At 38.2% G+C, this 27,468-nt stretch overlaps 1 protein-coding gene across 1 annotated transcript in view; it reads right to left on the reverse strand.

The window, feature by feature from the left end:
• ctnnd2a (catenin (cadherin-associated protein), delta 2a) overlaps positions 1 to 27,468 on the reverse strand; it is a 142,229-nt gene that overhangs the window by 88,688 nt on the left and 26,073 nt on the right. Inside the window, exons 10-11 of the mRNA XM_041968887.1 lie at positions 23,825 to 24,125; positions 173 to 305 (exon numbers count right to left, since the gene is read on the reverse strand). Coding sequence (XP_041824821.1) covers positions 173 to 305; positions 23,825 to 24,125 — 434 coding nt within the window. The remainder of the gene's footprint in view (positions 1 to 172; positions 306 to 23,824; positions 24,126 to 27,468) is intronic.

Raw genomic sequence — 27,468 nt, forward strand, 5'->3', positions numbered from 1 at the left:
TCTTGTCCTGTTTCTCAAAATCTTTCCCTCGCTTAGTTTTGTCAGACAGTATTCACTACGTTCCTTATACCCGCATTTAAGTGGTTTTTATCTGATGATGCAATTGTTCCCATCTCTGCAACACTGGTTTTAATCAAATAATGAAACAAATTGAGCATACAGACTAACAAACCTCAGCTTTGATCTTGTTGTCTCCGAAGCAAAGATGCTGTAGGTAGGCTGCAGCATTGGATTGCACCGACGGGAACTGGTGCTGTAACATCTGGATCACCTCTGGCAGCTCCGGATCTCTCCACCCAAACTCTCTGCAGATAAACAGACAGACAGAATCACTTTGATTTCTTCAGCACGTTAACAAAGCACCTAACTGAAACACAGGAGATTACCTGAGAGAAGTCCAATAAATCACAGACTCTCTTCCCAACATCCCAAAAGCTAAAGATAGTCAACCACTCAGTTCCATGACAGAGAAATGCACAGAGTAAGGCAGATTGATAAAAATGTGTAAATAAATTTAAAAAAGAGATTTAAGTGACAAAATCAAATTTTTTAGCCACATAAAGAGCACTCTTAAGAGACATGGCTCGACAAACTAAGCAACACAGTGGGACAGAAATTATGCAAATATCTTGCTGAATGCCCAATTTGCCAAAACATACTAATTTTCATCCATTACAGGCACAGGAAATGAGAAGAGATAAAGATGAGCCGAGCAAGTAATGCAGGTGGCATCCATGAACACTTACAAGAATCATGTGGAAAAGAAAGTCTAGCTTCTTTCAATTCTAAGGTTTACATATAAGACATAATCAAATCTGATTCTTAGGAGGTCTCAAAACAAAGTAAAGACAACCTTTAGATGAACTACAACCCATGAAATTGCACTGTTTCATACCAAAATAAGCCGAAACACAGAAGCAGTATGTGAAAATACTACATACTCTGGGAATTAAGCACCTTTAGCAGCAATGATTTGAAGTTATTGTTATTTATATGGCATTCTCAGTGTCTCCCATTGTTGTGGAGGAATTTTAAGGCAGCTGGGGTAGTTCTAGCATCTGTCTGACTCACAGCTCTCCTTTTGCTGCCTAAGGTGTTTTGTACATAGCCAACTAGCAGGAAGTCTCAGCATCTTTTTTCAACCTCCATAAAAAAACAGAAGGGGCATGAATAAACAGCCGCCACTAAAACTAAATACAGTTTTTTTCTGTTTAAATCAAAAGCAACAACAATGATCTGCCTCACATCTATGTTATGAGCAGAATGCTACAGTCCCTGCTGCAGACCACAAGTCAGCAAAGGTTCAGCTTATAGTGCCAGAAGTGTCAGTAATCCTACGTTCATGTTACCCTACAAGCTAAATGGCAGCAGCTTAATTGAACATGTAAACCCATAAATGTAAAATTGACAAGGTAAAAACATGATGCAGGTAAATAAAACTAAAAAAAAAGGCCTTTGGTTAATGTTAGTTCTGGTGAAATGAAAGACTGTTTTCAACAACTGCAGAGTAAATTTACTGCCAGCATGCAGTCTGCAGAGTGAGCTGTGCGAGTTATGATCCATATTTTCAAGCATTAGAAGTTTACACTTTTATGAACACAGTGTACAAAGTGAAATAAATGTTTTGTCCCCTGGTAATACCCAGGAAATGGTCTCCTTTATTGTATTATTTGATGCTGATAATTGTTTTGCTACAGTTTCCCAAATGAGGAAATTATGAGTGTGCCAGAAAGTGTTGACTGTGTGGATAAGTGTGCTGCTGAAAACTAATATTTTCTCAACATTATTTCCTCTGCACCTCTCTCTCCCTTTCTCTGTGCTTTCAAAAGAAAGAAAAAAAACTGTCAAGTTTCAAAGTGATCTGATGAAAAACCATGTTGGAAATTTTGCGGCTCCCATTGATTACGGTGTTAGAGGATTGATTTTGTTGTTTCTGCCTTCGTGGTTACAGTTCTGTGGCAAAATGCAGCTCACTATAATCCCCATCAAGCTATCATGATTTATTTTGCCTCCAAGCTCATTCAACCCAAACATGAAAATGTGGCAAATATGGGACAAGTGACCCGCCTAGGGAGAGAAAATTGATGGGGTAGTGGATGGTGTGTATGTGTGTGCATCCAAAGTTTTTTGCAGTGGAAAATGAAGCCTCAACACTGCGCTCTCATCTCTGTCGGATCAAGTGCGGTCTATGAAACATCTGTGAAAAGCGGCACATTCACAGGGAGTAAACATGGCTCTCAAAGATAAAGCAAGCTCCAGCGTGGACGGCTCTTTATCTGCCAAATGATAAGTGTTCATTCAGGCAGAAAGCAGGAGGAGGGAGGTAGCAGAGAGATAGAGAGAGAGAGGGATTCCCAAGGCATTCAAGGGATTTAGGAGGAGAGACCCTCAAAGAGTGTTCCTTAAATCACACAGTCAGATACCATCAGGGAGGTTTGTTTATGTGTGTTTGTATGGGTGTGTGGAAAGATTAAGATAGGATCATGATGTGTGTTTATATGGACACAATTGCCTCTGTGCCTTTTGGTACCTGTTATTGGGTGTGTTGTCAAGTGTGTGGACTCACACTTGTAATTTCAACTGTACCCATATTAAACTAATTCTATACTTAAGTGCATGCATGAATTTCATCACGTGCTGATGTGCATGACTGTGCACGTGTGTTTGAATATATGTGTGTGTAATCCATCCCCTACAGCCTTCCAACTCTGTCAGTGTAGTTAATAGAAAGCAGAGTGATCTGTTGATAAGATAAGCATCGCAGCTCGCCATTAATTAAAAACCCCTGGTAGGGATAGAGACAGAGTGAGAGCAGGGGAGCAGAAGAGAAAGAGAGAGCGAAGGGGAGACTGTGAACAGAGGGAGAATGAGGAAGGGGAGTTGATGTGAGAAACAGAGCATTCAGGGGTTCAACAGGCAAGAGGAAGCTGACAGGGGAATAGAAATAACGAAGGAATGGAGAAAGAGGAAAACAACCCTCAGATGAGATGCCAGTCATGTCAGTACAGGTACTAATGAGAGCTATAGCCCTGGTAGATGAACCACCAGGCGACATGCCACTGATGTGAAACAGCAGGATGCAAACAGCTTGCAAAGGGGAAAACTGATCAAAGAGGCAGTGCCAGCAAAACACTAAATACCTAAACAGCTTCAGAGGAATCTGTATCACAATGTACTGCTGCTCATATAGCACAATATTTATGTTAACTTTATCATTTCATGCCCTGTCTTTTGCTTTTTTAATATGTACGTTTTATCTTCAGGATACAACACACCGGTGAATATGAGAATAAATAAAGAGTCACTGTTGCAGACAGAGTCCAATGTTCCTGGTTAGATGGGCTAGTTTGCAGCTTTTTGAGGTGTGTGGAGGCGTTCAGCATCTCACAATACCTTAGTGGAAATACAGGGTGTGGCAGGAGTGCAGTCTAACGGAGTGGGAAGAAAAGGTAGGCAGCAGGGGGTTGGTGGAGGAGAAAAGGTGGAGTGATATAACTGGGACAGAGAAGACTGTTGTGTGATGCTAGGGCTTTGATGCAAATATACAGCTTGCGACTTTTATGTACAATAATTTCTTGCAGACCTTATCCATGAATACTACTTACTTATTTAAAGGCTTATTTTACATTAGGTTATAGCTTCAAATTATGACGGTTTAAACATGTTACAGTTCCTGCAACATGAGTAATATGTAGATAGCAAACACATTCATAAGATGTGGGGAAAATTATATTCACTAGCAAGGTCCAAGAGTCAACCATGTAGGTTTACTTTAACAGCATGTAAGTGATCCTAGCAGACTTATAACCAATGAGGTAAAGAAGAGATAAAGAAGATGATGATAGCATGGATGAGGGAAAGAATAAGATGGATGAATAGATACATGAATGAGGGAAAGGGGAATGAGAGTGAATGGGGTGATGGAAATTAGGGAACATGGAAGGATAAATGAATGTAGGTGGGTGAAGACGGATGGATGAAGGAGGAAAGGAATAATGGATCGGTGAGAGAAGGGGGAAATTAAATTGATGAGGGAAGAGAAATGATGACAGGGATAGGGAGGGCGGGGTTGAGAGCATAAGACAAATAGAGATAAAAGGGTGATGTAAGAAGGCTCAACAGGTGGATTAGAGGTGTGGTTGAGACATGATCTTGCTTCTGAACCTAAGTTTACAGGTTCACTTCAGTTGTAATACCTAAAGTGGAATGTTTAAAGTTACACTGCCAGTCAAAAGTTTGGACACAATTGTCCATTAAATCTAATGGGAAAGGGTGTCTAAACTTTTCACTTGTACTATATACTCAAAACCCTATCACAGCTAATAATAAATGCACACAGATGTTTGTGCATATTGCCCAAAATATCTAAACCCACGACAAGGAAAAACGATTGGATAGAACTCTGTGATGACAGCAATATTTAACTAACATAACTAAGTTTGTTAATACTATTACTGAAAGCTTTCAGTGTTACACATTTTGATGCTGTGGGCTTTAAGTCTAAGCAAAAAATAACACAATACAATACAATCGCTTTCACTGTTTTAAGACCTTTTTCATATGCATTATTAATGTGGTTATACAATCACAATTATACATAATGCACATATGCATGCTTCATTTAATGTCAATCTTTGTCAAATTATTCCTTTTTCTGCATTGGTGTTGTTGCCTAACATTTTCATCACTCACTCACAATAATACTGATAACTAATTATTTTGTTCGCTATTATAGAGATACTATATTTTTATAGAGTTTCATCCGTAGACCACACACACACACACACACACACACACACACACACACACACACACACACACACACACACACACACGTTTAATTATGTTTCTACAGAGGTTCATTGATTGTCGCTGTGAATAACTCCATTTCCTCTCCAGGAAAAAGATTAAAAATGAAGGGAGACACATGGGTGACAGCAAATTTAAGTGTTGAAAACAGGTCCAGAATTTGTAACACTTTTGATGATTGAAATACATTCATATATTCATAACACCAGTTACCAGAGGTAGTGTGGACTGAGAATGTGTATGGCTCTAATGGGATTAATAAGATTTCACATATTAAACGCTTGGATTCAACAGCTTCTATTTTACAACCTAATTTAGAGTTGAATCTGATCTCATTCTCTTTTATCACCTGAATATGAAGCATAACAGTAAAAAGATTTTTTAAAATTAATGATTTGGTTCTCTTGGTCCAAATTATATCCATCATCTTTGCCCACCGAGCATGCGAGTGACAGCTCCATACAAGAAGCCTGTACTGCTATTCTTAATCTGATTGGACAAGGCCTGTCATGTCTGTTAACTGATTGGAGGGTCAGGAATGGGCAGACTGACAGTGTGCATGCCAAAGCAGATGCTAATTAAGACTTGAACATCAATCTTCATCAGTGTTTCAGAGAGAAGGCAGAGACAGCACAGAGTGTGAAGAAAGAAAAAGTGGAGAAAAGAAAGTACAGTTTTTTCTCTAAAGCTGCCATTTCTCTTTCACCATATATATAAAATTTCCATCTTATCTTACTTTTAAATTATCCTTCCATACCTACACACCATGGCTGTCAATGACTTGTGAGTGGGAATGGAAAAAATAACCCATAAAAACAACGCCTAACAGCATGTATACAATGCATACTGTGGGAGTAAAATCTTGTGTTTGTCAATGCAGAACTGTGCCACAAAAGGTGCTACTGTTTTCCCCACAGCAGGTTCGTTGTGCTTCTGGTCAGTGTCTGCTTATGTGTGCAAATGTGCCTCTATGCATCCTCAGGTAAAGTGCATTAGTGAAGGTTAAGTCAATAAGAAAACATTTCAGCTATTCAACAGATAAACAGCAGCAAGAAAAGGAAGCAGGTGAAGATGCACTAAAAGTAATTCCAAGTGTATTGCCAGGTCTATTTAATTAAAAGTGCAACTTAATTAAGATGCTATCCAGGGAAGATGGCCAGCTCTGCTGATGTGCCCTACAAGCAAATGCTTGAAAGTTCAGCTGCCAAATTTCTGCTTGGCACAAAACAAGAAGAGGAATTTATCTCAAGTGCACAAAGTGGTGCTAATTGACATGGACAAGATTTGCATAGACCTGTTAACCTAATCTTTTCTCTTTTTTTCCCCATTGGCCTTACCTCTAACAATATAAGAGAATGGCATTAGAGTGTCAGTTTTATACAAAATCTAGCTAAGAGTATTGAACTGATGACAAGTCAGCTGAATATTAACAATAGAAGCACAACAGGTAGAACATAAGCCTCCTACACACATTATTTCCAAGTGGAGTTAAATAATAGTGGTCAATTATATTTAGTTTGAAATATCATGTAGCGAAGACTTCTTTCACTTACAATGTTAAAGTGCATATGAAAACATGAAAAGCACTTAAGTTCGTTCATGATCTCCACTCCAATTATTCTTTATTCAATATCTACCCATGACAGAGATCTACCCTTAGGTGATTCTTCTGAGTTGCCCAAGCATAAATAAAATAGCATTTTCCGTTCTCTAGTGACAGTGAATGCATGAAAAAAGACAGACTATCCTTAAATCAGTCTTTAACAAGAGATAATTGAATGAGAAATATTTCATTGTCCACAAATATTAACATGTAGAACTGTGAAGTTTTGTTTGCTGTGATCATGACATGGAGGCTGTCAGTTACCTGAAAGGAGGGGGGGGGGGGGGGGGGGGGGGGGGGGGGGGGGGGGGGCACAGGACATTATTCAGTCATAATAAAGGCCTTTGTTGTCCATGCAAACTTTAATAATGGATGCATGTGATGGAGAATGTTGCACAGAGATCACAGACTTCTTGAATACTGGTAACATCCGACTATTTAAAGAAAGTATCATCCAGAAGCTCACAGTAGGTTTTGGGAATTAATTTTAAATCCATCTTCATGCTGAAAAGGTAATTATACCTCTTAATACTGGTCTTGTAATGATGGTGTTAGAGTTTTTTGTTTGGTGCATGGACTTTACTGACTGTACCTGTGGAGTTGTGTGTAAAGCATTCCTGGTGAAACTTTCAGGGGATTAGTGGTTGTTTTCATGGCTTCTTGTCTAGAATTTAACTTTAATTAGTTGTTTGAGGATAGATCCCTATTTTTACTAAAGTCTTTAGTCACTCTCCATTTATTTATTAGGCGAGTAAGCTACATTATCACAAGGTCCAAATAGCTTAGCGTTAGTCATTAGCACATGACTTCACCTCTCCTCTACCTTGCTGGAGTCTGGCTCATTAAGATGATCTATAATGCCACCTAATATTTTTTCACTACTTTATTATGTGATTTTAATCACTTTTTTTGGCCACAAATGGCTAATTGTCACCTGAAACTGAATAAAATAGTCAGTCTAAAAAAGAATAATATCCTCAAAAACAATGAATGATTACAGAAAATGATTACAAAAGAAAAATACGAGCAAACCACTGTGGCTTTAGGAGGTGAATATTTGACAAAAACTTGAGAAATTACTTCACTATCAGCAGTATTGGATTTTGTGTGTTGTTGGAGCCCTTATGGCCTTTAGAAATATTACATGTTTTGCCAGTTCTCCTCTTCTACTAAAAAATTCTGAGTGGTGCTCTACTGCATTTGAAAGCCACAAGCAGCACAGCCACAGTAAAGGGGGATCAATGAAAGCTGGGGGAAGAGAGGGGGTGATGTTCGTAGTAGCAGGCCAGACAAATTGATAGACCTAGATGGGTGGATGGAGCCTGGGATGAATCCCATCCAGAAATATACAGGGGGGGAAAAAAAACTATGGTGAGTCAGCTGCAATGAAAACCCTTCATCTTCTGCCAACAGCCCCTTACAGTAAGTCTTACCTACTGCTTCTCTGTTACTGATGGGCAAATGGAAATGACTCTGGTGATTACAGATCATCTCTTTGGGGAAGGTAAATCATAAAAAAACAAAAGAAGAAAAGCAGATATAAGAAAAGACAATGTGAGGGTATGAAAAACAGATATATGATGAAAAAAAGATGGATGGGGTACGTGGATAGAAGAAGAGTGGATCACCTCTACTCTCTACCTCATCACTTCAGTATGACTTTCTCCTCCCTCTTTTCTTGCTTTTGTCTGCACATACCAACCACTATCCTGGTTTTTCTCTCTTTCTCTGTCTCTCTTTCTCTCTCTCTCTGTCTAAATTTTCATCGTTCCATACTTCATCCAACAGACAAAGAGAAAAATCAATACATGTTCTCTCTGGCATCATCCAGGTAGGAATATGAGGCCCAGGAGGTTGAATAAAAGTGAACAAAGGATTTAGTGAGAACAATGAGAGGTGGTGAATGAGACTAACACAAAATGAAACAGAGGGACGGATGATGGCGACAAAGGAGTGACGGACTGAACTTAAGCAGTTTTTAATATATGTCGGCTTTATGTTTTTAGGGTTAACATTTCATAGACTGAGCAGCATAAGAGCTCAGGGCTGAAATCTGTCTGTGTGGAGCATAACGCAGAATGGATGGTTGGGCTAATATGGATTATGCTTCATAGATTTATCTAAAAACTGCTTGGTTTATTTCAGTGTCATGTGAGTTAAGGGTCAAGAGACACCCAGGGCTTCTTGCTCACAGCTACTCCTGCAGATCAAGCCCTTCCCAGAGGGGACCCAGCTGTGCAGGTCAGCTGGGAGATATCCTCCCTATATAGTGCTAGGTACACTTCAAGGCCTCCACCTCCTTGGCCATGTGTTGTAAACCTATTTTCAAAGTAAATGATGCAGTGAGAATTCAGCAATATAAAGAGATCTGAAGCATCAGATCATAGTTTAGTTTATTCCAGCCAGGAGGCCAGTGTATCATGCAGAGAGTCAGTCTGTCTACTCCTCCAGACAGCTTGCTTATTTGCCTCTGCATGCTGAGCTGACCTCTTTGCAAAAATATACTCATAAAGACAATTGTGTTTGGCACTTCATATCTCTCAGTATGGAGATTCTCATCTCATTTGTAAATTTCTTACTGCAACAAGCAATGGATCAACTCTGTGATTCTCATCTAAGAACACACTGAACTATTACTATATGCAAAAAGTATCATATTAGAAGGAGAATTTAATTAGGAAGAATAAAGTATTTTCACATTTGACTGCAACACTGTCCAGTTAATTTCCCTTCTGGCAAAATAAGTCATCTACTTGCAGCAATTTATAAAAGTATACTTTATCAACTCTGCTCTCTTTTGATATTCTGGAGTGGAATATATTATCCTGTGATAGGGAGCAAGTTTCTGTGTGTACATGTATGTGTTTTAGATGCTGGTTAGGATGGGGCTGGCCAAGGGGAACATTAGTGTGCATGGCCATGGAGCAATGTGCTAAGGTAAGGAAAATATAAGTGCCAGCCCAGGTCCTTGCAATTAGCTGAACACACAGAATCGGAGGCCTAATCGAATAAGACATTAAGCAGACAGAGAGGTGTTCATTTAAATACACACCCAGACAAGGTTGCGTACACATTGCGTACACACACATGCATACACAGTTTATTGTATGTGTACACAAACTGGAGTTGATCAAAGGTATGCACTCCCATGTACCTAAACCATCAGTAGCACACAGAAATCTAAACACTCCTGTGTACTGTATAGCATATGCTCTGAAAACACACAAGCATACATTCTTAGACTTGCAAATACACATGCATTCACAGAGTTATTATCTTGCAATTGCTGATCAGTCATTTTTTTTTAGCTCAGTGGCACTCGTGCCCCATTGCACAGTGCAATTACTGGTTGTTTACACAGCCAAACAATGGGCCAGCAGAACATACTCTCAAGTCAAACATTCATTAGATGGCCCAATTGAAGCTGAGGTGACCCAAACCATTACACTGTATCACACACCACTGATTAAAAACTGAGATATGTACAATATAGCACAATGCATTTCCAACAATTAGCCATCTAAACATTAAAACATGTGCAGAAGGTCATTGCAAGTAAGTGCACTGTCATTAATTAGTATTTGTATAACTGGTGCTAATTAAATAATCTCAAAAGGGAAATTATTTCTCTGTTGATCTTCAAAAGTATGTGTTGTGTCTTGAAGAGAATACCATTAAATGGGGGTGTCCAGTTCCGGCCCTCGAGGACCACAATCCTGCAGGTTTTTGATGTGTTCCTGCTCCAAAACCACCTGACTCAAACTAATGAGTCATTGTGCAAAACATAATAGGTTGTTGGATCTATTTAATTTGAGCCATGTGTGTTGAAGCAGGAAACATTGAAACCCTGCAGGACAAGGGCCCTCGAGGACCGACTTTGGACACCCCTGCCATTAAACATCATTAAGGCCAGGCTTCGTCACATCAAGAGTAAGGTGCAATGAAAATTTGAATAGTTTTACTTGCTTTTAATAGTTGTTTCACTTATTCCAGTATTCTTGCAAATCACTGAAGATGCAAAAAGGAGAACGTAACGTAGGACAGCTGATTATATTTTCAGATTGTCAGTGTCATGCACTACCATTAGGACAGTTTCACAATATTAATAATTCTGATTAAAGATTCAATGTGATCAACACATATTGTCCCTCAGTCCAAGGTGACTTAATCAACCCTCCTTTAAACCAAGATGAGCATTTTAAATGATCCCATTTCAGCGAACAACTATCACAAAATTGGCCAATCAAATCCATACTATCTCCACTCAGTCAATCAAAACTGAGAAGCGAGCGTGAGCTGGCAGATGAACAAGAGCTTGGTGAAAAATTACCGCTCCATTGTGTCTTGATTTGCAAACTTGTACAATCATGTCAATGTGTCTCCTCTGGCCTCTGAATAACAAACACAAAAGGTGAGCTATTTTTACTGTGGTGATGCTAATAAGTATGCTGGCCTATGAAGATATAGGTGGAGAAGGGGGGGGCTGTAGGTGTGTGTGAAGCTACTAAATGTAGCCTAAGGCTTCATCCCTAATGAAGGTGCCACACTGTCAATGTGTGTTTCTGTGTATCATGCAAGCACAAATTATCCAGAATTATTCTGTCATATGAATATCACCGTGATAAGGTCAAGCATGATATTTCATTTTTCATTTTTCATTTGCATGGTTGTTCACATTAATGTCTGCATGTGACCTCCATCAGACTTGATGTTGCATGCATTACGTTGTGTTTACACAAGTAAATATGGATGCTAGACATGTCAGTGTGTGTGTATCAATTTTTAATTTATATAACTATAATTATAAAATAATATTTTGTCTTTTGTTTACATTTTGCCACATCCCTCCTCCTCTGGTGCAGAATTGTGATGTCTGTCTCACTTCGGATGAAATGTGACACTTTAAAAAACATTGGACCTGACTTAGGACCACATATTAAAGTGGTCTTGTTCTAATTTGACAAAATCAGATTTGTGCTGTTCAGATTATAATAAAAAATAAATAAAAAATTAGATATGGGTAACGTATAGACAAAAAGGTTGGAACTGTTTGCAGGGTGGATGTAGCTTAAATGTCTTCCCTGAATATCAGGTCTAAAGTTGATTATTTTGTATTATATTATCACATATGCAATGCTTAGCAATATGAAGATCAGACTTTAATTAGGTTCTTTATACAAACAGCATCACAAAACATCAAATAAAAAACAGGGATGCTGCTACACACTATCACATTAAACTATTTTGAGCCCTGTGTTTGATGATTCTCTGCTAGCTTTTTCAATGCAGGTTATTAAAAAGCCACCGTGCACCATCACCTCCACGTAATTATGGTACTGATTTTGTGAGCTTTGTGGACTTGTCTAAACAGGGGATGGCAAGCAACTAAAAGCCAGGATTTGAACCTGAGCCAGTTCAGCTGAGAAACTGTAGCCTCCTTAGTATACATAGCCCTGCTATGGCAGCACTTGATTACATATCTGACTGAATTCCGATGAGTGCACCACAGCTAATCTATGTACACGCTAAAACGCCCCAATCTTAACATGTAGTATACAAAAAACACCAGAAGAAACTCAGCCAAAAGTCTCTAAAGTCAGTTTTACCTTGTCTGTTTTGTGGTCAAAACTTGTATTCCAGTTGGAACAAGTACTGCTAAGGTCTACTTCTTTGACTGTGAATTAGTTGGAAATGACTAAAAAGTTTTTTCAGGATCATGTGTGCCCTCCCTTTATAATAAGCTACCCTCGTGTCTACTTCCCTCTGGATCTTCTCTGGTATTTCAACGGTAAATATGGGTGTTAGCCCTTGTTACTCATGACTCTGGCTGATGTGGTGTCAAATGATGTAACATTGGATGTATTCAGGAAAATAAATAGGTTGGCAAGAGGTAAGAGGCCAATAACCAATCATTGTAGTCACATGCAAAAAAACATGCAAAAGAAAAGGTAGTAGGTGTCAAGATTAAATATCCTTTTCATTTTGCCTTTATGAGCCAATATAGAAAGTTTCTTTTTCAGATTTTCAGAGTTTGTGATATTGATGACTGATGTTGATGCTATATCTATTACACTTATTGTGTAGACAAGCTTTAAAATGAAATTTAAATTTGTTCAATCTGCATCCACTTATTTTCTTGATTGTAGTGTAAATTATTGACAGGCACAAAAACATCTACAATCAAGCCCATGCTGAGCAAGAACAATTTGACCAGCAATGGTAAATGGCTGCAATTTAAAAACATGGGTCAATCACACACAGCTAAGTACAAGTGCATGTATTCCTAAAAATAAACAGGCTCAGATTTTTACTGTAAGTTCGGTTATGAAATCTCAAGGGAGGTGAGTTCTTGCAGGAAGTGTAAAGTGTGAAAGTGAGTGAGAGTTGAGAGTTGCCCCGTGTAAAGTGTGTGTTGCAGAATTAGAGTACATGAAGAGTATTTTTCTAAAAACAGTGGTTTGTACTTTTCCATATACATCTCTCTCACTCTCCCCTCAACTTCTTTTCACCATAAAGAGTCATTTTTGTTCACTCCTACTAAAACAAATGGACTTTCATTACTGGACAACAGGTGCTAAAATAAATCCGCATGGTTAATAAGAATTAGTCACTTCTAATTTTGTAAACTTCACATAGACCTGCAAATCACACTGCAAATGAGACGGCTGATTCAAGTAAAACAAACAAAACTGACTGCATCTATAGAGATAATGTTGTCAGGTGCAGATACAAACAGCATTGGCTCAAATTATTGCACTGCAGAATGTTTGATTTTTTTTTTCTTTCTTTTCAATTCTGACTTCAAATGCAAGGCAGAGCAGAATTTTGTCCTGGAGCTCTTTTGAAAAATACAGACAATTCACAACCTTAAAATGCCTTCTTCCTCTGGATTCTTTAATACCTTTTCTAAGAAGTTATGTTTCTTATGACTGCGATGTAAGTATCCAGCAGTTTTTATTGCATTGTCAAACATCATAGCTCTAAAAAGACTGTTACTGCAAAAGATTTTTTTTCTTCTGCTCTAAAGAGTAGGCAGTTAGGAAGCACCATAATCCCTTTTGGTTTCCTCCATACCACGCATTACAGGCTAATTGTAAATTTGGCTTACAGTTCACCTTGAGGTGATTAAACTCTCCTTGGGCACTGTAAGAGTTTGGATGTGGGTGTTTTAATATTTCAGTATTGCTTTGTGTACAGTGTGTCTGTGTATGTGTGTCCAATCAGAAAAGAGAAAAAAAAAATAGATAAAACTGATAAAGCAGTTAGCTCATACACCTACTGTTCCTGTATGCTAACAAAATAGCAGCAACACTGTTAGGGTGGTACTAATTCATGATTTGCTGAAAGCTGTTGGAAAACATTGATAATGATGTTGACTATGAAGTAAAAATTGTGCAATAACGTAACAGTGAAATAAAAAAAATGTATCTTTTTTCAAGCTGTACATCATGATGTATATAGGTATTAATTATAAATGAGAGAGGATGTAAGGTAGTTATGGTGATAAGATAAATTGGATCAATTCAAATGAAGCCTTTGTAGTAGTGATATTGACATCCCTAATAGAAAAAATACAGATATGCTACAGTATCCAACAGATTGTATTAGGTACAGTTTATCGTTATTCATGTAAGGCCCTGCATCTGAGAGCTCTATAACTGCCTCAGGACTCAGTGACATAAAAACGCCTGCACAAACACAACCTCTTAAAGTGGATTAAGTAAGACTGAAAGCAGTCATTAACTTCAAATAACAGGGTCTGGAAGAAAACAAGAGGAGCAATGCAAAGCAACAGATATATTACATGCTCCAACATGGTAGGGGTCGCATAATATGAGTGACTGCATACTACTGTACTGTATATTTATACTGGCTCTCTGAACAGAACTGAACAAATGTCTTAGTAGAATGCCCTCAACAGTACCACCTCCTCTTCAGAAACCTTGATAACGGCCAAGATATTTTATTTTCCCCCTCCTTGATTTATAATATCAGAGTTTTGGGTTTATTTGTCAGCTAGGAAAGCCTATGCTTGTTTGACAATCCTGACAGCTTGTTTGACTTTTTATGAAACATTCAAACAAAAACTCGGACATAAAATTTCCTCTCTGTGGTTTTTAAGACTAGTTTTTATTCTTACTGTCCTGCCACAGTGCATTTACAGAGAGAACATAACTAAAGCAACTGAAGTCTCCAAGCAATGTTCTCCTCACAGGGAAAGTTATATCAGAGTAAATGAAATGCAACATGGTGTTCAGTTGTTTCCCTGTTTTATTGATTTACTCTGATGTATATAAAGATACTATTTGTAAAACTTGGGCCTTAGGCTTGACAAATGGCACATCAGCAGTGCAAAATCAGCTACATAATGCAGGCAAATACAGAAAAAGGTACAAAATGCATGCTGGAGAAAAGCAAACACTATTATGCATGACTTCCCTTACATATTAAAGCATGACTCAATGCCCATGGTAACACTCGCAAACACTTGATACACACTCATACATACACACCTTCACTAAACAGGTAAAGCAGCACTAGCAACAGTGTGCGTTGACTTAAAAGATGAGGCTACGTCTCAATTCACCATTCATTTAAAATGTTTCTACTCTTTAAGTTTTACTCTCCCTTCGCAATCATTCTACTACAAAATGAGTGTTTGGCTTGAGACACACTAAAGTGTGAGTCTGGCTGAAAAAAAAAAACAGGCTGTGTTACTGTGTTTATTTAATGTGTGGAAACACAGCACTCACAGAAGCAAAAAACAATAAAACAAAAAAAAAAAAAGAAAACAGGACAAACACTAAGATCCAGACATACCGGACTGTTGTTGGCAGGATCACCTCACGTTGTGATGTGAAAAGGAAGGTGAGAAGATTGATAAAGACAAAGAGCAGGATTGAGGTGAGAAGAATAAAAAAAAAAAGAGAGACCTGCCACTTGAATAGACACGGAGGACAGCAGAAAGGAGTGTAGACTATTGTGTCTAGTGAGAAAGCAAAGGGAGAAAACACTTTAGATGTTGGATGAATGCCTGCACCTCCCTATCGTTATCGTTTTGGAACAACCTCTACCTGCAGAGTGTGTGATGGAGAGGTAGAGTGATAGATGCATGGTCGAGGAGATATTTCTAAATCAAATCAGCACTCCTGGGATGCATCAATGTTATTTTATTGTGAGAGAAAAATTGGATGGACTCTACAGCTCAGGAATGATCAAAATTTCTTGAATGAAAATAAATAATAAAAAAAAGCCTAACTCCAATCTCTGTGTAGTAAATAGTTGTGTTCCTTCACAGTCTAAATAACTGCTTTGGTAATTCTAGGCAATGGCATAGAATCAGCTATCAACTTTTGTGCAGCTCCACCGGTACAACTCAGAGCTTCAGGGATTTACTCAAGTGCACCACAGTTGTGGGTGGTAAGGAAAAAGGTTCAAATGATGCTGTTTCATCTCTCTATCCAGACTGAACCAGATAGTCTGGGGAGCAAAACTTCCACTGGAAAGCTGCTCTTTGGCATCCTACAGCAAGGCACATTTGTATAAACTGAATTTAGTTTAATGCTCCTGTGATCTTGCAAGTTTGAGATTATTTATAAGATTGGCAAGTTTTGCTCAAAAACATTTCCTCTCCTTCCAAGTACTACATTGAGGACAACTCTAATTTTTAAAATGACACAGGAGCGATTGAGAATTAAACATCATGTCAAAAAGTTATTTGAGGTATCTTACTTGAAGGAAAAAAGATATTAAACCATTACTTCTGATGTAGACTAAGTAAACAGGTTGTCTGTTATTATTATTATTAATATTATGTCAGTATTATTATGTTAACATTTTTCCATCAAGTTACCTGTGTTTGTAGAGTTTTAAGCAACATAGCCTCAAGTCTCCTTTAATAAACATGCCAAAAATAAATTTAATTCAAAAAGTACATTGGTTTGGTTTTCTGTGGGTTTTCTGTGTGTGTTAGCATGAGTGGGCAATAAGTGATAAGCACACATCCACAGGGATGTATTATGAGATGATGAGGTGCTTTTGTACCTTTGCAGCTGGGAAAAACAGACACAGCTGCAAGGCTAACCAACAACCTACAACTGGGAAATATTGACATAAGATTATCAAATCAAGAACAACCAAAACAAACCGTTGCCTTATATTCTACCTCTTTTTTTCAGTTTTATTATTTATTCAGCAAACTTGATATTCCCTTAATAGCTCTAGATTTTCTTATATCAAATTTCTGTACTTCTTCAAAACTGAGCTTTAGTCTAGTTTTCTGGTCATTACAAAGTCACACAGAGTCTGAGAACAAAGGCTCCGGGTTTGATTCCCTGCAAGCAACTATAAAAAGGTCAAGATGCCCATTCTGCACAAGAGAAATACAACTCACTGACCTTAACAACTGCACCCCATGAAAGAATGAGTCTTGTACAAAGAGAGCAACAGCTACTTGACATTATTGTTTGGATTAGGGGTTCATAAAAAGAAAGTTAATGAAAAGTTACATTTCTTTGAGACAAAAGATAACAGAGCATTGAAAGTGCTATGCTAAGGCTGTGAGAAAATATCAAATTGTTGGACCAGTGTCTCAAAGGGGAAGTTATAGCATTTTTAAAATCTGTTAGTGTAACATCTAAAGGTATTTGCAAATATAATTGTATTATATTTAAAGCCAAAAATAGCATACATTACATGTAAATCTGCAGGCTGTGAGGTTCTCAATTCTGAGCTTGAGAAGAGGTGACGTGAAGTGAGGTGTGGTGAAGGGGAGAAGATATACAGTAATTCTGCTGCTGTGACATTTTCCCATAATCCTCCCCAAATACCATCACTGCCAAGAGACAGAGCAGCACAGAAATGGTGGGAGGAGGGGGAGTGGAAAGCATCTATTCCCCTACATTTGTTGAGTATGAAATAGCTGAAAAAGCTCTATTAACATTTTTTTTCTCCTTTGAGCTTGCTGTGTGCTTGCATGTGTTTGTAAAGGGTATGAATCTAGAACAAATTAACTGAAGTCTCCGAATTTAATGAACACAACAACTTTGTTACCAACGACAACCATCACACAAACACATCACAAGTAATCAGAAAAGGTCCATTAACCACTGTGTCAGTCACCACAACAAATCCCATTCTTCTTGACAGCATTTACAAATGTGTAAGGTCATTTATGTGAATGTTAATGTGTGTAGAAGAGGGCCTCCATTTATCAGCCTATCTTCCTGTGGTCATCCTTCTACATCCCAGGCCTCAGTTTCAGGATGAAGCTCCTCGTTACAAAAAAGGAGGAAGACACACAGTGTTGTTATTGTCCCAAGGTCACACACAAACACACACACGGAGAAACAGGCCACCTCAGAAAAGGAAAATAACTACAATGGGCAATTTACCCAGAACAGGCAGGGATGACGGCCAGGACACAGATGCATGCGCACACACACACTAACAAGCACATACACACAGCTGTGCCTCAGGGCCAAGGTTCTGGCAATGCATCATTACCCTCCCTTGGAGGTGATTTTATATCCCAGCATGCATTTCTCATGTGGAGAGGAAATTACCCCTGGGCCGTGCTGAGAGCCAACAGAGTGTGTCCTCTTTCCTCTAACCATCTCCCTCTCTTCCTTCCTTTTTCTTTCTTCAAATCCCTTGTTCACCCCGTGACTGTGACTGTCACACCCTTACATCCCTCCCCTCCATGCTCTCTCTGCCTGAGTCACCCCGTTACCAACCTATCCTTTTATCTTTCTCTCATTGCCACTTTATTTTTCTCTCCTTCCAATGTTTTTCTATGTCTGATATGGAACATAGATTGATGTCAAAGGGCAACAAGGTAGTGATGGCCTCTCTAACTGCAACAGTCCTTTAAACGATGAAAAATGTTTACAGATGACTGTAACTGTTCTCTGAAAAATATCTTAAGAAACCCTTAGTCAGCATTCTTTTTGCTATTATCCTGTGACAGTTTTAGGACCCAATTTGCAAACTTTATAAATAATTATTTTAAGGTTAATTAGATTAATATGAGTAAATAATAATAATTTCTTCATTTTAAAAAGCTGAAGAGTTATATAGTTATAGCACAGTTGCTTTGGTGGAAGATATAGCAGGTGCTGCTACATTTGCAGAGTTTTTGTATGTCTCTGTCCGTGGTGCTGAAACAGTTTTGAGAACCCAGTTTACAAGCCGATCATTTCTCTGTCCACTGTGCTGAAATTTTAACTCACTTCTGCCATTATTTATTTTTATTTATTTAATTATTTTTTGGGGTATATAAATAAAAGCATTTAATTATGAGCATGTGAACGGTGTGAGAAATTTAAAATGAAACCCTTTGAGAAGTAAACTGACACTGGCATTATTTTGCATGTGTGTTTTATCAGATCTAAGTGGGATTTGAATTTACCAACACAGACTGCACCAATGTCAGAACCAGCTACTTCCTTCCCATGTTCAGTCTGATCTAAGATTTTCTGAAGGTCTTTGTTCTTGTTACATATGCATCTTTCTGCATGATCTTTAATAGATTTAGATGTAGATATTTGTCTGAAAAATCAATCATGTGAAATCTGAACTGTTGCTGCAGCAAAACTGTGATTTTAGCCAGAATTCTGTTTAACTTATACAGTAAGAAAGAAGTGCATGTCTTATGCTGCATTCTAACATAGGACAGGACACAATCCATTTTGGTGTCTAGACCAGTAGAAGCACATAATGGCATCCATACCGCCACTTTTAAATACTATTTGATAGCAAATATATCTGATATTATACATTGTATACCAAAAGATATTACGATGCTATTGAACTATCAACATGTTACATGTTTCAGTGTAAGTGTTGATTAAAGAGATGAGTTTTCAGCAAACAAATAAACAAAAAACAAACCTAAGAATGTGATGATAAAGGAGAAGGTTAGAATGATTTGATTCTATCACTTAAATGAACAAAGAAAGTACAAAAATCAATGATATAATTCACTTTTCTTAGTAAACACTAAGGATTGCTTCTAGTTTAAACAATACAAATCTCCTGGTTCTTCTCAAAGTTAACAGGGCCCTCTGGATGTGAGTGGATTTCATTTGCAGTATTTCCACCTGTCAAGTGACCAAGACATACGACACAGGTGCACATGCACATACATACACCTCCACTCTGCTTTAGCATCTATTTCCATCTATAGCAGGTTTCCCACTGGAAGAGTCACACATGAACTATTTATAACAAACACAGCAATGCACTTAAACAAACAGACAGTAGTCACTAGAAGAGAATAGACACAAGTATCCCCTCAAATATGTGCAGACACATAAACCCCAGTGACAACTAAACCCATCAATGCCTAATAACACTACCTCTCTGTTTCTCAAGGACAAGAATACACAATTATATGTCATTGACCTTTAGAATAGGCAACTTGTTGCACTAAATTAGTCACATGTGATCACATGCAAATATCACACATACACACAGAGAGATGTGCACATAGTCACCACTGACCATTTCCTATAAATAGAGTGATGTGTTTCGGCTCTGAGCCAACAGACCCTCACAATACATAGCAAGCAGTGACAATGACATGTCATACCAGATCACATCATATCAGGGTACTGTAAATAGCAATTTCATCTCAGCAGTGCACTTACCTCTAGCAAATATTGGGGGAACATGGGATATTTCTCATTTGTGTTCTACTTTTGTTATTTCAGCACCTAGAATTTAATAATCCTACTGATTGTTTGAAATGTATGAATCTTTAAACTTTGTTTTCTTTTAGAATAAATAGTACTTTAACACCAAATATGACTGACAGCACAGTCCTGGTTGCTTGATGGATAGATTTATGATTTTAGGGGAAAATTTAAATGTAATAAATGAGGGGAGTTTAATTCATATTATGTTGATTTGTTTTCTTTATGTTTTGGGCATACTAATAATGTAAGTCACTCATCTTATGACATTTTTTTTCTTGTTTTCGGCTCAACAAAGTGCAACAAAGTGAATGACCCAGTGTCTACCATAACTCCCTTTACGATGTTTCTGGAGTGTCTATTAATGCCTTCTAAGCTTGCGAGCTTTGAAACAATAACAATAGTCCCCACCGTCTTGGTCCTTAACTCCCATCTTCCCTGAGACAATGTTCACGTCTTTCTCCCGCGCTACCTTATATCATTCTTTTCCTCTCTTCCTTCTTCATTTTCAGTCTCTCACGGTATATGCTATTCCCTAAACAAATGTCTATTTGTGCTTCCTTTCTCATTTAACTTTCTCCAGTTCTCTTTCATCATTCCCTTCTCTTTTTCTCCATTAGCTTCTGTCTTATTTTCTGCATTTATTGGTTCTGTATGTCTGTGCTCATCATTAAACTCCCTACATTGTTTTTAATATTCATTTTTGCAAGGAAACCCAGTGGGGGTGACTCTCTTATCACAGTGAGTGATTAAAGTGGAACACACAAACAAAGCATCAAGGTAGATAATTATCTGCATTAGAGCTTCTCCTCCATCATTCTTGTATTCATCCAACTTGCTCCATTTTAGCTGCCATCTCTCTACTTGCCTCCATTTTTCTGTTTCCAAAAAATCAAATTCCCCTCCCAATTTCCAGCTCTCTCCTCCTCATGCGTCTACTCCCTTTCCTTCCCCCCCTCCTGCTGAGCTTCCCTTCCTCTGGCTTCATCCTCACTAATTCCTTTTTCCCTTCCTCTCTCCCTTCACCCATCTTAACTCCCTCTTCTCTTCACTCACATCCATTAGCGATTATTGAGTTTTCTCTTTGTGTCACTGTCATCACCTCTGCCCTATATCATACTCCGTCTTTTGCAAAGTACTGACCTCAGTCTGTTACTGATGCATGCAATAAATTTAGAATATAAATAGACTATGCTTTAAAATTATATTAAAATACACATTCCCCTCCTAAATACACATCATACACACACTAAGACAAACACACATAACCCCTGCCCTGTCTGGGAGTGTTCCTTGTCTTTAATAGCTGCTAACTCATTTAGCACTTCATGTTAGCTCAGCTATATCCAATTACAGCAAGAGAGAGAGTGAAGTTTGAGTAGGAGGCTATTTAACCTCCTGACAAAGAGAAATGTAACACACAGCTCTAATTCAATGACATTAAAACTTAGGTGATTGTACAGTGAAATATAAAAGCCACATTTTTGTAAATGGTAAGAAAACAATTAAATGATTACAAAAAGATTAAACATTAAAAATGAAAGATGAGTCTTTTAAACACCTTTAAACATTCATTTCAAAATTTCATATATAAACTGACTCTTTTAAACCAAATCTAACAATCAGTAGTCATAGGCTCCACTAAGTAGCTACAACTCGGATGTTTTCCTGAAAAGCAGGAGAAGAGGGCTATAAGAAGATTTTCAAGTTGCTGTTTCATCAGTTCATAATGCATTTAAGAAACACGGGGGAGGGGAAAAAAAAAGAGCAGAGGTCAAGTTGAGGGCTGGAACATGAAGGAAACTTTCAACAGGATTATTATAAAAGCAAATCACACCTCCAAAGACCTTCAAGAAGATTCTGCAGCTTTAGAATTATGGCATTATTCTATTATGCAGAGAAACATACACAAAGAAAAGCTTAATGAATGATGCATCACCAAATCTGTCATAATCAAGACAATGTTTTTGGTGCAATGAGTAAATGCATCTTTGGGGATAACATTTGAAGAAAGGGCGTCTTTTCAGCAGTTAAGCCCAGTGTTGCACCAATCAAGTTTTGGAGAACTTTTCACTTGTCAATTGAAGAATGGATTGAATTAGCAACCAATATTAGAAGCCAACGTAAAGTCGTCCAAAAAGCTAGAGATGAAAGGATGGCTTTGACCTAGCTTCTACAGCTAGGTCATGATCCTAAACAGTATTGTATGGCAGCAAACAAATGTTTGAGAAGTAGTTTCCAGCTGTAAGGCTTTTCTCCTATATTTTATTTGCAGAAATGTGTTTCTTTGTTTTTATGTTTTAAACCGTGTATCCTTGTGCACCATGTGCCGATCACACTCACCACACAACGTATTAGCTTAAGCTAATTTGCAATGTGTCCCTAGATGGGCATGCAAAATATGCAGAGCTCAAAAGCAAATACATGAGGGACAAGACAAAGACAAATATTATACACATAGGTACATTACAAAAACCTTTGAACAAGCAAAATTAAACAAAATAAAACAATGCAGGATGACACAATTGCATAAAAATAGCCTTAATAGTAATAGAAATTTACCCCCCACTCAAAAAATTTTTTTTTTGGATTTTACCAATGTTTCTTTTATAAGACAGCTAAATAAAATATTAACTTGTGGAATTCTGTTTTTGTGAAGGAGTGTGTTGAGAAGTCAGTCGCAGTGCATCAGTAATAAACTTTTATGGCCTTGTTATGAATGAAGCATATTTTCAGAAGACTGTAGAATCTTTTGGGAGGAATTCGAAGTTCATGTCATTTAAGAATTTTTTCCCCATTTTTAACATTCTTTTTTTAATAATTCTCAACCACCTCTAATATCCTCTCATTCCTTTCACAGTTTCTCTTCATCTTGTCTCTTCCTGTTATTGACAGCTTCTGTTGAGACTTGATCACACATCTCAGTTTCTGTCTGTAAGTAAAGGAATTATACATAGGCCTGTAATATATATATATATATATATATATATATATATATTAATATATAAATTAGGAAGGGAGAGGGAGTTTTGCCCAATTGCAAAGAAAAGAGAATGGTAGCAATCACAGCTTAGTATGACTGTTTTTACAATATGCATGACACTAACAGAGGTGAAGAGTTTCTAATGTATCTGGTTTGTGGCTAAAGTAATACTGTGTTATATATATATAACATATATACATATCTATGCATGAAGACATAGTAGTACAACTTTGTTCTAATCATGTCAAAATCTCATGTCCTCTCACATAGAAACGTATAAGACCAAAGTCAACCTTTTACTGCTTTTCCAGACACAAACACATTATGACACTACTAAGAGCTTGCTTTCTTGTTTTGTTTTGTTCTATAACTGAAGCTGCAGTTGCAACTACTTTATAACACTAAAGTCTTCAAAAACTTAAACAAAAAATAAAATCATCAAGTGGATGTGAAGTCACAGAAGGGATGGAGACCTGGTCCTTGGCTACAGCAAACCAAGATCACAGAACTAATCCTGCAGGTTGAATGTTGGACTATTTCAACACACCACAAACTTATGTATTCCCCTTTGCACATCAGTGCATCACTTGATTGTCCCACTTGTCTTTTCAAAGTGCCTGTAAGCATCCTGTGCTCTATGATTGTGTGCATATTATGGTTCAATAAACCCCTGAAACTACAAGTACACTAATTTAGGTGCACACAACACACTCAAAACCGCCTCTTTAATCCTACCTTGGGTCTTTTTGAATAGAGTCGATGGAAGGTGAACGCTGCAAGGTGCCTTCAGGCGGCAAGGCCGGTCCAGACTTGCTGTAGGGAGATTCCACCACAGATGGACAGTATTGCAGGGTACGGTAGGGATCCGCCACGTAAGGATCTGAGCCATATACATCTCCACCACCTCCGCTTGAGGTGTATCCGGGCCCCACTGTAGCATAGTTGTTGGTTCCGCCACGGCTGTAGCTTCCTGACCCTGTGCCGTGACTTCCTGTGCGCTGCAAAGGGGCGGAGTCGACACCAGGGGAGGAGGGTGCTATGGTGGGAAAGTAGGGACAGAGGACATAACTTAGGTCACGGACCTGGTTATGGACACGCATGATCAGGTCTACAGAGGACAGTCAAGGAAGGAAAAGAAGGAGAGGGAGAAAGGGCATGAAGACAAGCACAAGAGAGAAGAAATGCAGACGCAAAGAAGTTGTAAAAAAAATACAGCAGCTCCGTATGGATAAATATCAATTGTAATTGGTGAAACCATGTCATGCCAACAAAATTCTTTCTCCAATGTTAAACTTTTTAGCACCATGAGACCAAAAGAAAAAATATGAAGCAAAAAGCTCCCATAACTTTCTATAGAACTTGTATATCAAGTAGGCGTTTGCTTGGGGATGTGAGCAGTCTGCATGGGGACACTAGCTGTCACCTAATCCTCTGTTGCAATAGGTCGGTAATACATCAACGTGCTAATGTGGGTCTGGGGACCTTGTTTATCTGGCTGTAAAAACACTACTACACATGGCTTGAAGGGGGTAAATTTAAGACCAAGTTGTATGTAAACTGAAACACATACATGCAAAAACACTATAAACCTGTTCTACAGGAAGTAGGCAATAATTCCTGGCTGTAAAATCGATTTGTGGCCATGTGATTGACTAGTGCTTTAACACAGGCCAATGGGTCTCCAGTCACCAGCAGAATCAACCTTTAAAACATACCTGCCAGGGAAAATGCACCTCCATTGAGAGCACACACAGTCCATATATACATACACACTGCCCATATAAACACAAGATAAATCAAATAAGCTTCTTAATAAAATGAAATAAAATAAACAAATAAATAAATGAATAAAAATCGGAAACCCAAATTGTGTGAATGTGAGTGTGAACTGATGCAGAGTGTCTCATCATTATGTGAATGACAAACTTGCTCTTTAGCACTGTCTCGAGTGCTAGCATTTACTTGACCTTCACAACCCTCTTATCCCCGTCTTTTCTGCCTCTCTCACTCTCTCTCCCTTTCTCTCTCTCTCTCTCTCTCGCTCTCTCTCTCGCACACACACACACACACACACACACACACACACACACATCTGGCTTGCTTCGTCTATATGGCAAATGAGGGAGATTAAACCATCCTTTAAAAATCATCTACCAAAGATCCTCTCGTAATTCTTATTATTTGGCCCAGTGGTAATGGCACAAGGAACCTTTTGAATGATTAAACTACATTAGCATATTTTTCTTTCCTGACTTTAAAATCAGGTTAACAAAAATCCTTTGCCAACCAGACAGCATAAAGATAGAATCAAAAGAAAAAATTCCGACTCTGACATGGAATGCCCAAGAGGATGAAGGGTGCATGTGCTTTTCCACTGATATCTCAAATATATAAAGATACAAGGAAATGTAAAAGAGAAACTGTTGACAGAAGTGGGACAAGGCAGCAGTTTGGAGAAAAAAATCCAGCCAATAGGGGGGTGGGGGAAGACGGGTAAAGGAAGGTAATGAAGCAGAGTTACTCCCATCAGAAGCAAATCTCTGTCTTATCTATAGTCTTTAAATTGTGTCTGTGGTGAGTCTGTCCTTCTGAATGTCTCATTAGTAGCTGGGGCTTCAGGCTAACACTACCAGTGTCAGTGTGCGCTCACCGAGAGACTTAACACCCACATTGAACGAACCTCCGAGCCAAATAGAGGGTGGAAGAAGAGCAAAAAAGAAAAAAAACAGAGAAGAAAAAAACCTTCTCACACACACACACAAATGGTATGTCAAACTATTTTATAGCTTGTGCTGTGACCAGTGAACAGCAGTAATCTTGGTTACAAGCTGAAAGAGGAAAGGGAGAAGGGAAAAAAATAGAGATGATATGGAGAGATGAAGACATCTCTAAAAGCATCATGCCAGCTTTTTATTTTGTTTTTAATCATCTCTTTATATTTAACTTTTTAATAACTCTTTATTATATTAATTAAGCTATTCATTAAGTCTCTGACTGCTATGAAAATTCTGTTCCCATTTTCCTCTGGTACTTTCAATAGATTAACTGTTGCTTTGGTAATTGCGTGAACATAACTTTTAGTCATTGTATTTGCATATTTCTGTGAAATCAAATGGAAATTAAATTACATGAAAAAAATGTTTCATTAAAGTAAGTCAGCAAATAAATAAAACTGTTGTAAATTAGATACACGGGATTTAAAATAAGCATCTAAATGCAACAAATTCAAAATCAAGTATTACTCAAAGGAACACTAATACCAACAAAAAAATAAAACATGCAATTCTCTGGAAGCTTTCTGTCCTTGACCGGGGTGTCACTTGGTAGAGCTGTATTCAGGAAAATGTGCAAGAAACCCGTTTTTATTTATATGTCTCGTTGTGTACTCCTATACTTCTTCAATTTGTATTGAAGTCAAACTGGGGTTCAGTCTTTGGGAGTAATCACATTTTGGAGTAGTCCTTGAGAATTTGCTAAAAGAATCAACATGAGACAAATTCACTCTGCTTCTTCATAAAATCATGAAATTTGGCGTGTGAGTGAGTGCATCTACCAAGAGACAGAGACACATGTGTGTTGCATTAACACCTCTCACACCAAATGCTGTGGCACCATGAAATTGTGTTTGAGAGGAAATAAAAAGGCGGGTGTGTCTTTGTATTCCCTTGCTTCGGCACAGAGTAAACAAATCGCGGCTGCGCTCCTGCCGGCAGATTAGCGACGAAGGGAAACTCTATTAGTCATTTGACACAGTGATACCTCTGCAATTAGCCAGTCAGTTGAGGGGCCGCCTTGCTTAGAGCAGGGCCGATTTTTCTGTGGGCTGCTGCAACTAGGAAGCGCTTGCTGAATGTGTAACAGACAGAGAGGGAGAACAGACAGGAAAAAAAAATTGAAAGGGGATCAAGCCAACCCTTCAAGCTTTAATTTCTCTAATCTCTCCTTTACTTGTTGTCCAATTGTCATTCTGTTTTTGTCCATCACTCCCTTCACTTGCCCTTTTATCTTTCTTTACCTCTGTATGTCTTCCCTGTTTTTACATCCATCCATCTTTCTTTCCCCATGTATCTCTTTGGCAACCTCTTCTTTGAAATACTGCCCTCTGTCTTTTACTGTGACTTCTCTCTGCTCTCTCTCTTTTTTCATCTGACATTCTCTCCATCACCAATTCATTTCATGTCTTTCTCTGCCTTTCTTCCCTTACACCCCTCTGTCTGTCTGTCTGTCTCTTTCCCTCTCTCTGTGTCTCTCTGTGTATTGTGGCAGCAGTAGACTATGTGATCAGAGCCGAGGACATGTCCTCTCTCTCTCGACACGCTTCACTGCTCAGCACGATTACACAAAGCCCCTCAGTACAGTCTACATCTCACTCATACACA

This window comes from Melanotaenia boesemani, chromosome 18 (genome assembly GCF_017639745.1).
Source record: "Melanotaenia boesemani isolate fMelBoe1 chromosome 18, fMelBoe1.pri, whole genome shotgun sequence".
Classification (NCBI taxonomy): Eukaryota; Metazoa; Chordata; class Actinopteri; order Atheriniformes; family Melanotaeniidae; genus Melanotaenia; species Melanotaenia boesemani.